Source organism: Corythoichthys intestinalis, chromosome 7 (genome assembly GCF_030265065.1).
Source record: "Corythoichthys intestinalis isolate RoL2023-P3 chromosome 7, ASM3026506v1, whole genome shotgun sequence".
Classification (NCBI taxonomy): Eukaryota; Metazoa; Chordata; class Actinopteri; order Syngnathiformes; family Syngnathidae; genus Corythoichthys; species Corythoichthys intestinalis.
In genome coordinates this window covers 31,666,227-31,680,948 of record NC_080401.1, presented here as the reverse complement: position 1 = coordinate 31,680,948, position 14,722 = coordinate 31,666,227, and the positions used below count along the sequence as shown (strand labels likewise).

The following is a 14,722-nucleotide window of genomic DNA, read 5'->3' as shown; positions in this document are numbered from 1 at the left end:
AATGAAGGAAAATCATATAAAAGTTAATTTCACCTGTAGCAGACTTTCCTCTTCACACAAGTGCTTGTCCACTTTCTTATAAAGGTTGTCCAGTCCTTTCTTCACCTCTTTTCCAGGATACTCTTTAATTACCTTGCGGAGCTCCTGCTTGTTGAAAGCTAGCTGATAGCTCACCTCCTCCTCACGGACCCCCTGGGCCACACGGGCTTCCACACCCTCGAAGAAATGCTGCAACAGAGTCGGGATGAGCATGAATTTGTTATATTAATGTTTTTATTTGGTCTTACATTGAGTTTTTCCAGAGGCTGGCCCAGAGAGTTGATGACATAGGACTGCAGGTGGTCTGTGTATTTGTGCTTGGCCTCCCTTCTCTCTGCGTCCAGGCAGGAGATCTTGAGTCGGGAAAGCGTGGAGAAGATGTGGTGGAAATTCTCCATCATCACCACGTCCCGCGGTGTCTTCTGGCTCTCGCTGGCTACTTTCTCCACTGAGGAAGATGAGTCGCTTGCCAGAGCTTTGTCTTAAGGTTAAAAACATAAGCCTCAGCATTCTTACCGTTCATGAAGACAGCCTTGATGAGTTTGACGTAAGCTTTATCAAGGTCGCCGCGACGTTCAGCATTTCGGAAGATGGTCTCAGCCAGCTCGGCAAATTCTTCAAAACCAGTGACGAACGGGAGGATGCCAACTTTGCTCTTCTTGGAAATTTTCACTTCCTCCATTTGTCTGATCTGGCCGGACTGCAAGGAGGAAGTCAGCCTGTTATTTGATACAAAATCTTGTATTGGTGTCATTGGCGGCAATAAACGTCTAATATTTTGCAATGGATTGGATAGCCATTGTGGTCAATGGCAGCTAATTAGGGCTGCCATGATTAATTGACAACCAGAGGTGGGTTGTAAATGTGCTACATTTACTCAGTTACATTTGCATGAGTAACTTTTTGAGAAAAATGTACTTCTATGAGTAGTTTTATCACGTCATACTTTTACTTTTGTAGATTTGTGAAGAAATGCTTCTCTTACTCTGCTACTTTGGGTTACATTATTCATTACATTTTTCCTCTTTACTTCTTTTTTTTTGCCAGTGATGCCAACAGTACTTCTCACAGTTTCACCAATGAGACGTCGCAACAATAATCACATGACTCCAAATATACCAGTCAGACTCAAGCTTGCCATTCTATGAAGATGCCGGCCTGTTCAATTACGTAAAAAATGATGTATTTGACATAGAGCTCTGCCCTCAACATGACTCGAATGTGCGGATTTTAACCTCTCTCCCAGTTTTTATTTGGCATCGAATGACCATGTAAAACCGGAGATATGATACTTTTAATTTCATAATAGGAACTTGATGAAACTATTCACTATTCAATAATTAAAACTAGGAACTATTTTTTCCACTAGAGGGTACTCATGCTCTTTTGACAACTGATGCTTCCTTTGTGTAGACTTTTTTTTCTCTAGCCGGAATTATTAGTATTTTTTTGTATTTCTTTGGCTTAATGTGTCTTAATATAGTACAGTATTATTATAACAACAGTTCATACAGATAACTTTGTGCTAGGAAAAAAACATTGTAAGCGATTACTCACAATGTTGCTCATTAGTTGAGTATGCTTTTCAGCAAATCATTTTTTACTTGTACTTAAGTACATTTTTGGATGTCTACTTTTACTTGAGTAAAATTATTTTGAAGTAACGCTACTCTTACTTGAGTAAAATCTTTGGCCGCTCTTCCCACCTCTATCGACAACTAATCGATGGCCAAATTAATTGAAAACTATTTTGAAAGTTCAGGAATTGTTTGAGATTGTTGACCTAAAATCAGCCAAATCCTCTTTTTGAGCCCCTTAAAGGGATCTACGGATACAAAGACTTCTTAAAAGATAAATGTTATTATGAGTAAAAATAATTTGATATTGATATTGGGCGGTGAAGTCACATGATAATGCTGCTGGGCTTCCAGAGTATGACTCTAGCGACACAAACATGTCATCTGTTCAACCCTTTCAATTTGAACCCGAGAGGAACATTAATAGGCATGACAGCACTGTCAATATTTCACAAAACGAACAGCAAACGCAAAGTGAACAGGAAAGACGGGATGAGACAAGACGAGAGTATGACAAAACCGGTGTTCTGCTAAAATGTGCTACACTGGCGAAACATCCTGGAAGAGGTGAATTTGACACCCAAAGTGCTACCGTGAGCTTTGAGGTTTTTTTTTAGATGCATACAGACAGAACATACTAAAGATGCCTTTAGAAAATATTTACACGTTATAATATCAAATAAGGGTGGTTTAAATACGCTATGTGACCAATGTGGTCAACAGATCAACAATATGCTTTAAAGCTACCGCAAGAAAACACAATACTTAAAAGTATGAGAGGGAAACACATGCAAAAAGTATTTTGAGGCAATGAAAAGGTAATAAAAGACTTGATAAAAATACAATAGTAAATACTCGCCGCTTTTAACCGATGAGCGCATGTGTTGACCGTCTTGCGTTGAAGGAAGTGCAATAACCCGGTAGTATTCATCGAGTGAAAGTGACAATCTACGTCATCAGCTCGAGCGTCCATTGTGCGCTTAAATGCACATTTTCAGCTAAAACCTTTAGCCCGGGATAATATAACGGTACATAACTTGATATATATATGAGTCGATTTGTTGAGTAATTAGAAAATAATGTATGACAGTCAAAATAATGGATTATAGAAGTTCTAAAGCAAATGAGTGAATACAACAAGAATGTTACAACATACTCACAATGCATTTGTCAAAGTTCCTCTTGACCGTGACCAGGACGTTTCCCAGTGTTGTGCTGAGGAAAGAGGCTGGGTCTACATTCTCAGCCGTCCACACGTGGTGGCTCATCTTCACCAGCATGTACAACGAGTGGAAGCTGTCAATCTTGTCACCCAGTGCGATGAGGCTGTTGAGCTCAGTCTCGATGCTCTGGAACACTTTGTTCATCATCAGCCGCACCATGTCTTTACTTGAAGAGGAAAAAAGATGAAGAAATGTGTGAAGATGGTTTACGTTGGCCGTTTAGGTAAATGTGAGTACTAACTCTGACGACAAGGAGTGTCTGTGTTCCGCCTGGGGAGGCATTCTTGACGGCACGCTGCCATCTGACTCCTCCGCTTCCGGCTGACAAAGTAGTGGAAATAAAACATGACAACTCTTGCCAGACATTTACAGGCACATATGAGAGATTAAAGCATGCAACTCTTTGTTATTGCTTTGCAAGTTTATGTTTACTGGAGAACAGAAAGAACACGAGTGTATTGTTGGATAACCAAGGGACGCCACGTTGTGCTTTGAAAATGGTAACCCCGTTGATAAACAGTCAACATTATTGTTTTAATATGTGGAAAAATCGTAAACAGAGACTGCATCAGGTGACAGTTTCATAATTATATTAGACTGGCTTTTCACATTACAGTACAATATTCAGTGTATGAGTAGGAACATTGGTTTGTAAACTACACTACCCTGCATCCAAACCAAAATTCACAGCAACAAAGACATCACAAACAATTTCCATTGGAGTTTTCATGCTGAATCCAGAAATTGTCCTCAATTTTTCTAGCAGGTCAAATGAAGTGATCCCGATAGGCCCCAAAATATACATGGCGGAAAACACTCAGGTGACTTGAAGTTCCGCTCTGAGACCCCCAATTTAGCCAACTTTCAATATTGTCTGATATGCATGTGATACATCAATGGAAAGCTTAAAATCTCAATTTTCTGGGGGAAGAAAAATTTTGAACAGGAGGGCATTTTGTTAAAAAAAATGTTTTTTAAACAGCAAAACCCTATCTGAAGGTGAGCGCATGCGAGAGCAGAATTACAGACACCATAACTTAAATGAGAAATTATCGCATACTTACCTTGTTTCGATCTAAAAACTCCATGTAGCATGTATCACTGAGTGTCAAGACACAGCTGTGAATGGCCACAGCTGGATATTTTTTGGGAATTTATGGGTGAAACATGGTAATATAACAAGGGTCGCGATGCAGAAATCGCAGACATCAAGGAGTGGTTGAGATTTTCTTTTTCATATATTTACCCTTTTAAATGTTTTTTTTGGATCAATTATTTATCATGTAACATATCGGAGAAAATGCGACAGTAACAAAAAAAAATACAATTAAGCGATAGTTATGAGGTAGAGATCTGTGACTTTTTTTTTATACAGACGCAATTTTTTTCATAGTGACATAATTTGTTTAAAGGTTTAAAATATATGAGTGAATTTCTTTTTTAAAGTCGTTTTTTTTTTTTTTGCGAAATATGAGACATCAATTAATGATTTTAAGCTAAAACCGAAATTTTGAATAATTAATATAATTAATTACCTTAGTTTTATGGCTGGGTTGAAACAAAAGTGGTTGTGCGACGTCTGTAAACGGGGGTTTTCAGGGTAAAACGGACAAATTAAAAATATTCGGGGGATTCATGCGCCATGAATCTGCTATGGCAGCATATAGACATATTGTTCTATCAAACACAACAGTTGTTTTGTCTTAAAATACAGCAGTTTCTTTTAAAGAGGAGTGCAAGAGCAGAAACTGCTTTTTCAGTCTTATCTGTGTTTTCCGCCATATATATATTTAAAAAAAAAAAAAAAAAAATCAGGACTATCGACCAGCAGAGCAAAGCATCCCCATGCAATTTCTGATGAAATTGCATTTTCTAGTTATAATAAATACACAAAACAAACAAAATTAAATACCTATTAAATGCCAATAATATACAGTGCCTTGCAAAAGTATTCGGCCCCCTTGAATCTTGCAACCTTTCGCCACATTTCAGGCTTCAAACATAAAGATATGAAATTTAATTTTTTTGTCAAGAATCAACAACAAGTGGGACACAATCGTGAAGTGGAACAACATTTATTGGATAATTTAAACTTTTTTAACAAATAAAAACTGAAAAGTGGGGCGTGCAATATTATTCGGCCCCTTTACTTTCAGTGCAGCAAACTCACTCCAGAAGTTCAGTGAGGATCTTTGAATGATCCAGTGTTGTCCTAAATGACCGATGATGATAAATAGAATCCAACTGTGTGTAATCAAGTCTCCGTATAAATGTACCTGCTCTGTGATAGTCTCAGGGTTCTGTTTAAAGTGCAGAGAGTATTATGAAAACCAAGGAACACACCAGGCAGGTCTGAGATACTGTTGTGGAGAAGTTTAAAGCCGGATTTGGATACAAAAAGATTTCCCAAGCTTTAAACATCTCAAGGAGCACTGTGCAAGCCATCATATTGAAATGGAAGGAGCACCAGACCACTGCAAATCTACCAAGACCCGGCCGTCCTTCCAAACTTTCTTCTCAAACAAGGAGAAAACTGATCAGAGATGCAGCCAAGAGGCCCATGATCACTCTGGATGAACTGCAGAGATCTACAGCTGAGGTGGGAGAGTCTGTCCATAGGACAACAATCAGTCGTACACTGCACAAATCTGGCCTTTATGGAAGAGTGGCAGGAAGAAAGCCATTTCTCAAAGATATCCATAAAAAGTCTCGTTTAAAGTTTGCCACAAGCCACCTGGGAGACACACCAAACATGTGGAAGAAGGTGCTCTGGTCAGATGAAAACAAAATTGAACTTTTTGGCCACAAGGCAAAACGATATGTTTGGCGTAAAAGCAACACAGCTCATCACCCTGAACACACCATCCCCACTGTCAAACATGGTGGTGGCAGCATCATGGTTTGGGCCTGCTTTTCTTCAGCAGGGACAGGGAAGATGGTTAAAATTGATGGGAAGATGGATGCAGCCAAATACAGGAACATTCTGGAAGAAAACCTGTTGGTATCTGCACAAGACCAGAGACTGGGACGGAGATTTATCTTCCAACAGGACAATGATCCAAAACATAAAGCCAAATCTACAATGGAATGGTTCAAAAATAAACGTATCCAGGTGTTAGAATGGCCAAGTCAAAGTCCAGACCTGAATCCAATCGAGAATCTGTGGAAAGAGCTGAAGACTGCTGTTCACAAACACTCTCCATCCAACCTCACTGAGCTCGAGCTGTTTTGCAAGGAAGAATGGGCAAGAATGTCAGTCTCTCGATGTGCAAAACTGATAGAAACATACCCCAAGCGACTTGCAGCTGTAATTGGAGCAAAAGGTGGTGCTACAAAGTATTAACGCAAGGGGGCCGAATAATATTGCACGCCCCACTTTTCAGTTTTTTATTTGTTAAAAAAGCTTAAATTATCCAATAAATTTTGTTCCACTTCACGATTGTGTCCCATTTGTTGTTGATTCTTGACAAAAAATTAAAATTTTATATCTTTATGTTTGAAGCCTGAAATGTGGCGAAAGGTTGCAAGGTTCAAGGGGGCCGAATACTTTTGCAAGGCACTGTATTAAATACAATAATCTACATTAAAATGAAGCAAAAGATAACCTGCGCAAGAGGAGGCATGACAGTCAGGTGCTGCTGGAGCTTGAAGAACTTGCTGATGAAGTCTTGTTCCGCAAGGCACAGAGGCTCCAATTCACTGAGGACTTGCTCGAATATCTGCCAACATCCACTACTGTTCCTTACACAATCTATTTCTCCATAAATACTCATTCCACATTCTTTCTCGAGGTTACCTTGTCAAACTTGGTACGGTCGGCCACGTCCAGGTCGGAGGCAGACATGTTGCCCATATCTAGCAGAGAGGACGACTGCGAGCGGCGGCTGTTGGAGCCCTGCACGCTCAGTTTGTTTAGGCTGGATGTGGAGCCAGTCAGCTTTCCTGAGCTGCCGTGAAGGCCTTGTTTTAAGATGTGTTGAAATGAGAATTAAAACAAAGACACGTGGACATATATGTACAGACACACGCATACACTCAAATATGGGTCATTCCATAATTGGAGGACATTTTATGTCCAATCCACATATAAAATACGAAAACATACTACTTTTGATTCATTTTACTTGCCCTTAATCCAAATCTATAAATGCTAAACATTAAAAAAATATGCTTGGAAATGTTGGAAAAATACCAAATAAGCCTGGGGTACCACATAAAAAGCCATTTTCTGTATTTCCACACCTCTTTAATGACCAAATTAAATCTCAAATAAAACAGTTAAAAAATAAATCAAAAATTTTTTTTCGTACTTGATATTTTATTGGTGTCTCTTGTACCCGTGGGAACATCCGTTTTAATAATATATCAAATATGAATTAGTATTCGTGGAATGTCTGTCCCACAACATGCCCACAACACCATCACTTTTTAAAGCAGTGCATCATCTGTTGCGCTAAACTTGAAATTTCATTAACAGTTTTCCAAAAGAATGGCCGAGCACATTTATGTCCTTTCTTGTAAATAATATTTACTATGAAATTTAAATGGTTAATTTAAATGAGTAAAGAAATGATTTACGTAAGTTTGTCGGCTTAGCTAGCAGTAAATGCTAGTTAGATAGCTAAACAGCTACCCTCTCCTCCTGTGAAAATGTTAAGATTCATGGACTTACAACTCTGTTAATGTGATTATGCCAAATATTGTAAATATAAAATAATGTTTTTTTTTTTAACCATTGATCCGTAAGCCAAGCCAATCAAGCCTGTGATAGTGGATTACTCATCATTTATAAATATGCAGCAGAAATTCTGAAATGTGAAGGGTTATTTTGCAAGAATTTTGAAATCCAAATGTCCTCCAATGTCCTGGTATGTCACATATGGCATACATAATGGATTTCATACAAATACACGCACAAACACAAGCCTATCTAGGTCAGTAGACTATGTGATAATGCGTTGTTGTAACAAGCATTAAAGCAAGCCACTTCATGTCAAGACTGAAATTGGTTTCAGTGCAGTTACATGGAAAGCACTGTGATAAGAACGCAGGGTGGGGAGGCACTCTTCTCTTTACTTACTTTCCGTTTCCTGTTTGAGCGCGCTCTCTTTCCGTGGAAGCGTAGCTGCAGCCAGTTAAAAAAGGCCGGGCATCAAAGACAGAGAGAGGTTAGACTTACAGTAAGTACATGCAGCACGGGTGTTAAGATAGGCCTCTGCTGCGGCAGACAAACATCCAGAAAACAAATCCCTGGGCTGTTTTCGAAAGAAACGTTGACATAGAATACTGGAAGCGGATCTAGTTGTTGAGATATTAATCTGGTGAACAGGTTGAAAAAGTAGCAAAGCATCACTATAACCGCAGCTGATGAGAAAATAGTGCATCCCAACTTTTAAGCTTGTGTTAATTAAAGTCTTTGGTAAGGATTCGGGAGTAAATGCAACAATACAAAGTCCATAGCGAGACTCCACCATCTTACCAAACTTGGCCTTCGCCTCCTTGCTTGTTCCCGCCATTTTTATCTTTGCAATTTCAAAAAAGTCTTTGATTTCTCGTTCATACAGTCGGCTCATGTAGTCCACGTAGGTCTGGAGAGAAAATAACAATCCAGTACTGAATCTTCTAATCTAAAAATCACTGCTATTATGCCACTTAAACAAACAAAGTTAAATAGTGAAAGGTGTGTGATTACTAAGTAATTCAACAGGATCATGAGAGACACTTGAAACTCGTGAGTCATAGATGGTAAGAGAACTGACCCTCGATAGGCCCTCGTACTTCTCGCGGTGAGTTATCTTTAGCCACTCCATGAGCTTGGCGTAACGCAGTAGATCTCGGTGGAGGGGGCTGTGCTTGGGCAACGTCAGCTCCACAGTGTGCTGGGACAGAGTGGAACTTTGGTCGTGGCCCTGGATCATACAAAATGGGACACCAGGACCATTAGAGCTAGATTCAATAAGTAAGTGAAATACTCACTAAGAAGCGCACATACTCAGACGGAGCATATAGATAAACAACCATTCACACTCAAATTCATACAGAAGAACATTTTGGAGTCTTCAATGAACTAACATGTTTGGCGAAAGCAGGAATGTCAGGGAATAAAAACACTTGATGGAGGGTGCACCTTGGCCAGGGTAAGAACAGGTTCACATTTTTTAAGTGAAAAATCGTCAGTCCATCACAGACTTTTTTTCAATTATAAAAATAAATGCAGTATTTTACAAAGCTGTCCCGATCCAATCACATAGTCTCTCACTGTCGCTCCTGCAGTTTTTTTTTTTTTTGGTCAGGCAGTGCAATGGAGTTGCTTAATAAAGTTAACGATGACTGACAGACCTTAAGGTTTGATCTTGCCAGAGACGTTTGTAGGCTGAAACTTGTGCCGTATATGTCAACCATCGTTTAACTTGTTAATCAGTTGCTGTGGTAACTCATTGTGTGTAAGTGAGCAGCTTGAGCGGATTTGAGTGGACTTACTCAATGAAGCACTTAATGGAGACAAGCATTTTTCTACTTTATTCTTGTTTAAAAATTATTCGGAGACACAGTAAAGGCTGGAATAGACCCTGCACGTGTACTGCGCATTAGGGTTTCTGCTGCGTCAACGCAGTGAAACGTGGCGGTTCAAGTCAAGCAGGGAGTGCACACCAGTCGCACAGTGCGGCCGCGTTTTAGAGGCGTCCTAGAAGCGGTTCAACGCGTCGCACTCGAAACGAACGGCAGAGTCATTATTTGATGCGAGTAGCAACCCTCCTGCGTAAATACTACTAGGTAGGATCAGGTAGACCAGTATCACTCACGTAAAAAATACGGTGGATCCGGTCTATTTTCAAAATAATATCAATTAATTTTATTAATTTCTGCGTGGCGCTTTAACTTGAGAAAATCCATCAATTAAGCTTTTGAAAAATGTTCATAAGTAAAAAGAAATATTCATTGAGGCCAGTGTTGTTTTTGGCAGCCATTTTAATTTTCGTCTTTTGGACGAAAATATATATAAGTCTTAGTCATATTTTAGTCATTTCTAAATGTGTTTGTCTTCGTCTACTTTTTGTTTTCTAAAACTCAGACTAATTTCGTCTAGATTTAGTCGTTAACTCAATATTTTGGTTTTTAAAATTCAATTCAATAAAGTTTTACGCCAAAAATAAGTAAGAAAAGGTTTCCAATGAACATTGACAGCCGAGCAAATATTGTAGCATCTACAAATCTATCACGTGATAATACACTGTCAGCAGGAAAACAGTAGGCTACATTATTTTCAATTAGTTATACCCGCCTGGACGCCACAAACTTTATGTAAAAAAAGTTGTCCGAGAGTTTAGGAGGACGCTCGCCGTCAGCAATAGCCTACTGCTAACGTGAATGTGAATGCTATGCTAACGCTATGAGTTACATTTAGCACTCAGCACAGACCTTTAAAGGCTAAAAAAACATTGCATATTCTCTGTTGCCCAGATAAGAAGACAAATCTTACCGTGTATGTCTCAAAACAAGCAATGGGGAGACTGGAGAGGACACTAGACAAGTGGGTGAGTTGGGGGGGTCGCAGCACGTCACATGAGTGACACAAACAGGCAGGCTAACGACACATAAAATGTCACACATTGTGAACACAGCGAGGAAAACAATGGCACATTTTCGTCTCGTTCTCGTCAGACGAAAACTGGCATTATTGTCATTAAGTTTTAGTCTCCCAAGATAAGTTTTTAGCTCGTTATCGTCTCGTCATCGTCATGAAAAAATTGTTCGTCGACGAAATATTTTCGTCATAGTCATCGTTGACGAAAACAACACTGATAGAGGCATTTCATCTGTAAATTACATGCTAAAATCTTTGTAATTGCAACTACTTTTCTCTTCAGGCGCACCCACAATTTTCATTGTATCAGCTTGACCAAAAAATGCAGGACGAGGGTGAGAGGCTGTACGAGCATGAAGAAGAAAAACACTATTTTTTTAAATTAAAAACCCGATCCTTCCCACCTGATGCCGATCCTCATTTTTCCATTGAACAGGATTTTTATTTTTCAAAACATATTAGCAAATTGGAACATAAGTATAATGTTAAGTTAAAAAAATAATAAATGAAATATTCTAAATAAAATCAAAATAAACCCAGCCCTTTAGGTGAGCCTAAACCCACAGCTCAACATTATTACCATCAGAAAATAAGTGAATTTTTTTTCCATAAAAACCACATGTGTGTGTATGCCTCATTTCATGTTTACATGGTACACACTTTTTCTCAACACAGACAGTTGCCAGAGAAAAAAAACACGCTTCACTACCGCTAGACACACTAAACATGCTGGAGTTAACCCTCGTAACTGTTCATGACAGTGTTTACTAACCTTTAATTTTTCATAAAGGCGAAATCATATTGGAAGTATTGAATCCTCAGCAGCCAACCTCCGCAAACATGATTTTTACATGACGGTGGTCCTCCTCCTCTAAGTCGTGTCCGTCTGTAACTTTTCTGTAGCCTAGGTATTTCCATACCAGTGATTTTGTTTTCTTCAATGGGGGAAAAAAGTTTCACTTCCTCCAGCGATCATGTAGCACAGCTGACTCACTGACACTGAGCAACACCCGTTGGAGTAGGGCTGAGCCTTGCAGCTGCAAGCGAGGGATTTCTCCATGCATTTTTAAGACATAAAAAATAGCTAATACCGTACGGACGGTATGACAGAAATTTTTTGCGGTTTTGAAACCGTGACGTTTTCATACCACGGTATACCTTGAAACCGGTAATCGGCACATGTCTACCACACATCACAAAAATAAAATTCAGTTTATTTTTTTAACTTTATCAAACATTTCTGCTGGAATGCACTTGATAAATGTGCTGTCTTTCCGTTAAAATAATTGATACACACAGACACACGACCACAATCACACGTATGCTCACACATGTACAACTTACAAGGTATTTTCCATCACACACCATGACTACTTTCATTCGCACCTTTTCTGTGTTATAAATATTGATTACACTGCAACACACTTGTTAAGGCCATGTGAGTCCTTCATGACAAAAATAACACCATCTACACCAAAACCATTTTGGAGCAAAGGGTCCCTTCGGTAGTTAGAGGCAAATCTCATGCACAGCTCATCTGTTAAGGGGGTAGCTCTAGGAGTGTGGGACTCTGTGAAAGGCTACTCACAGGAAGTGACAGACAGGAAGACCTATAGAAGTGAGGGATGGTCATTTTGAAGTGACTGAAGTGGTTGAACTGACAGAGAGAGCACAGAGTGACCATTCAGAGTAAGGCACACTGATAAGAGGATGAGGAGAAAGGACTTGGAGGACGTAAATGAAGTTGGATGGTAGTCACACAAGAAGACAATGGGCACTACTGTGGTGGTCACTATTATACATGACTAAAAGGATCTTACCTGGTACACAAATACGTTGTTGAGATGATTGGTGAGGCGGCGTGCGAACGTGTCCCTTAGTTCAGTGAATAGGTGCTGCTGCTGTTTGACAGCCATCAGCTTGTCGTGGCCTAAAAGGGGAAAAATGACTTTGCTCGTTTCTGATTTGGATGGCGGGCATTAAGACGAAATACCTGGCAGGAGGGCTATGTTCATGCACTGCAAAAGAGCTTCAGCAGCGTTAATGCAAGCCTCGATGCCTTTCGGTGAAGTCAGGTCTCCATCTTGTAGGGCTCTTATGTGGCCCCTGGAGAGGTCCATGTTGTGCTTAGTGGGGGAAAGCCATATGGTTACTAGTTGATAAGTAGTGGGACTGAAATGAGCAGTGTGTTTGATCCTCACCACTAGGAACTGGATCTCATCCAGCAGCTTGCCATTGTTGGTGTTGCTAATCTGGATGAGGCGGTTGCTCTGCGAGATCTGATCCATTTGGTCCTTGACGCTCTGGAGCATCTCTTCATAGCTACTCAGCTTGCCTTCAATGGTGTCCACCTCGCCTAGCGCTTCGTCTAAAAGCTGCATCAGGATGTTGACCTGCTTTTCCGACGCCATGATGGATTGGATGTTGGCCTTAAAAGTAGCGGAGAAGGAGGGAAAGGATTTCAAGTGATTTGTTCATGACTTAAACACTAACCGAGTACCGACATGAACGTTTGATATTCTTAACTAGCATTAAAGGGACGTTTTATGTAAAGTTGAAAAATCAAATGGATCAGGTCAACAATGAATGTAATTTTTTTTTTCCCCATGTTTGGTTAAATTGTAAAAATCTCAAGATTTTATAACAAAAAGGAAGATTCTACATTTTTTTCATTTTCATTCATCCCTCAACTTTTTCAAAGGAGAAAAAAGAAAAAGAGAGAAAATTATTTTTCCTTTTTCTGTTTTGAGTCTAATCTCCCCTCTTTGTGCCGCAGACCCCAAATACAAATTAATGATGACACAAAGAAACAAAGGCAAAATCATTCTCAGGTAATAATTTATTCCTCATTACTAAATTTCAATCGTCTCACCTGAACCTGGCTGACTTCTTCACAGTTGCATTATATTAGACACACTCCACACCTGAGCTTCAAAAACAATAGTGATTTTTTCCCTCTCTCTCAGACCATTTTCTGGCTGTCACAGATTTTATTGAATACAGTATTAAGTAAGTAGTACTTTAATCCTGCAAGTCTTGTGTGCATGCGTGTCTGCCACTTAACTGCCGGCCGCTAACATGAGTGACTCAATAAAACAATAAAATAACCATGTGCGTGTGCTATGGGAGAGTACAAAACAACTCCCTTTTGTGCATACTGTATGTCTAATGGAGGGGAAAGATATGCCAAAACAGAAGGGAACAAAATGTTTTTTTTTTCCCCCATTCACAATAATAAAAAAAAAAACATGACAGCCTCTTTTTTTGTTTACTAAATACTAAAAAAAAAAAAAAAAAAATCCAGAAACTATGTTGTCTAAGACATGCTGCCTGCATTAATTCCAATGCTTTTATTGTTACTTGATTTCCAACTCTGGGGTATGCTCCTCAAGTATAATAAATTTGGCCGTCATGGTCATGAAAGACAGACTTGTCAACGGCCGAACAGTTACAGTGCCAAGTTTTGTTTGATTATTTTAAGCAGGGAAAAATTCAAAGGACATGACATGTACTAAAACTGGGGATTTTATAGATGGATAGGATTCCATCTGACGCTATATGCCGCTAAAAAAGAACAGTTTTAAAAGGATATATGTCCACTATTTTCTCCGACAAGAGGATGCTATGATAGTGCTGATTAGCTGTTTTCAACCAGCAATCAGAGGACAATATTGCCCAGGAAGGCTCCGTCTGATGCTCGATCCCATTACAGAAGAACAGTTTAAGGTGGGTGTTTTGACTTTTTTGATCTAAAGACGACAGATTATTGACACAATATGCTACACCAAAGTTGCTATGCTATAGCAAGGGCTGATAGGTGTCAGCCCTGAGTATATCAGATGCTATGGCGGCAATTTGTAAGTGATTGGCTGCCACTTACGACGACAGGCGTCCAATCTATTTTGACTGAGAGAGATGGCAGCAATCGAATGATGGGCAGTGCGGCTTAATTTAATATCTGCAACATGAAGCCATTGTCAGAGAATCCCCAAATTAGAAAAATAAGGTCCTAATGAAAGTTTTTTTTTCAAATTTGTAAAAAGAAAAGTCAAAATGAATATGTGTAATAAGTAGTGCTGTCAAAATTATCGCGTTAACGAGCGGTAATTCATTTTTTTAATTAATCACGTTAAAACATTTGACGCATTTAACGCACATGCCCCGCTCAAACAGATTAAAATGACAGCGTCATGTCCATTTGTTACTTGTGTTTTTTTGTGTTTTGTCGCCCTCTGCTGGCGCTTGGGTGCGACTGATTTTATGGGTTTCAGCACCATCCATGAGCATTGTGTAATTAT

The 14,722-nt window shown here is 39.4% G+C and overlaps 1 protein-coding gene across 4 annotated transcripts in view; it reads right to left on the bottom strand.

Annotated features, from left to right (window-relative positions):
• The window catches only part of exoc1 (exocyst complex component 1), a 28,966-nt gene that overhangs the window by 825 nt on the left and 13,419 nt on the right, over positions 1-14,722 (bottom strand). For 2 of the 4 annotated variants that reach the window (XM_057841909.1, XM_057841910.1), the window contains 13 exons: positions 12,626-12,853; positions 12,418-12,550; positions 12,245-12,354; positions 8,599-8,748; positions 8,319-8,427; positions 7,920-7,964; positions 6,636-6,799; positions 6,445-6,558; positions 3,081-3,160; positions 2,777-3,005; positions 556-739; positions 288-487; positions 34-228 (listed from right to left, as the gene is read on the bottom strand). In XM_057841909.1, coding sequence (XP_057697892.1) covers positions 34-228; positions 288-487; positions 556-739; positions 2,777-3,005; positions 3,081-3,160; positions 6,445-6,558; positions 6,636-6,799; positions 7,920-7,964; positions 8,319-8,427; positions 8,599-8,748; positions 12,245-12,354; positions 12,418-12,550; positions 12,626-12,853 — 1,941 coding nt within the window. The remainder of the gene's footprint in view (positions 1-33; positions 229-287; positions 488-555; positions 740-2,776; positions 3,006-3,080; positions 3,161-6,444; positions 6,559-6,635; positions 6,800-7,919; positions 7,965-8,318; positions 8,428-8,598; positions 8,749-12,244; positions 12,355-12,417; positions 12,551-12,625; positions 12,854-14,722) is intronic. The other 2 variants (XM_057841911.1, XM_057841913.1) reach the window with 1 other exon arrangement.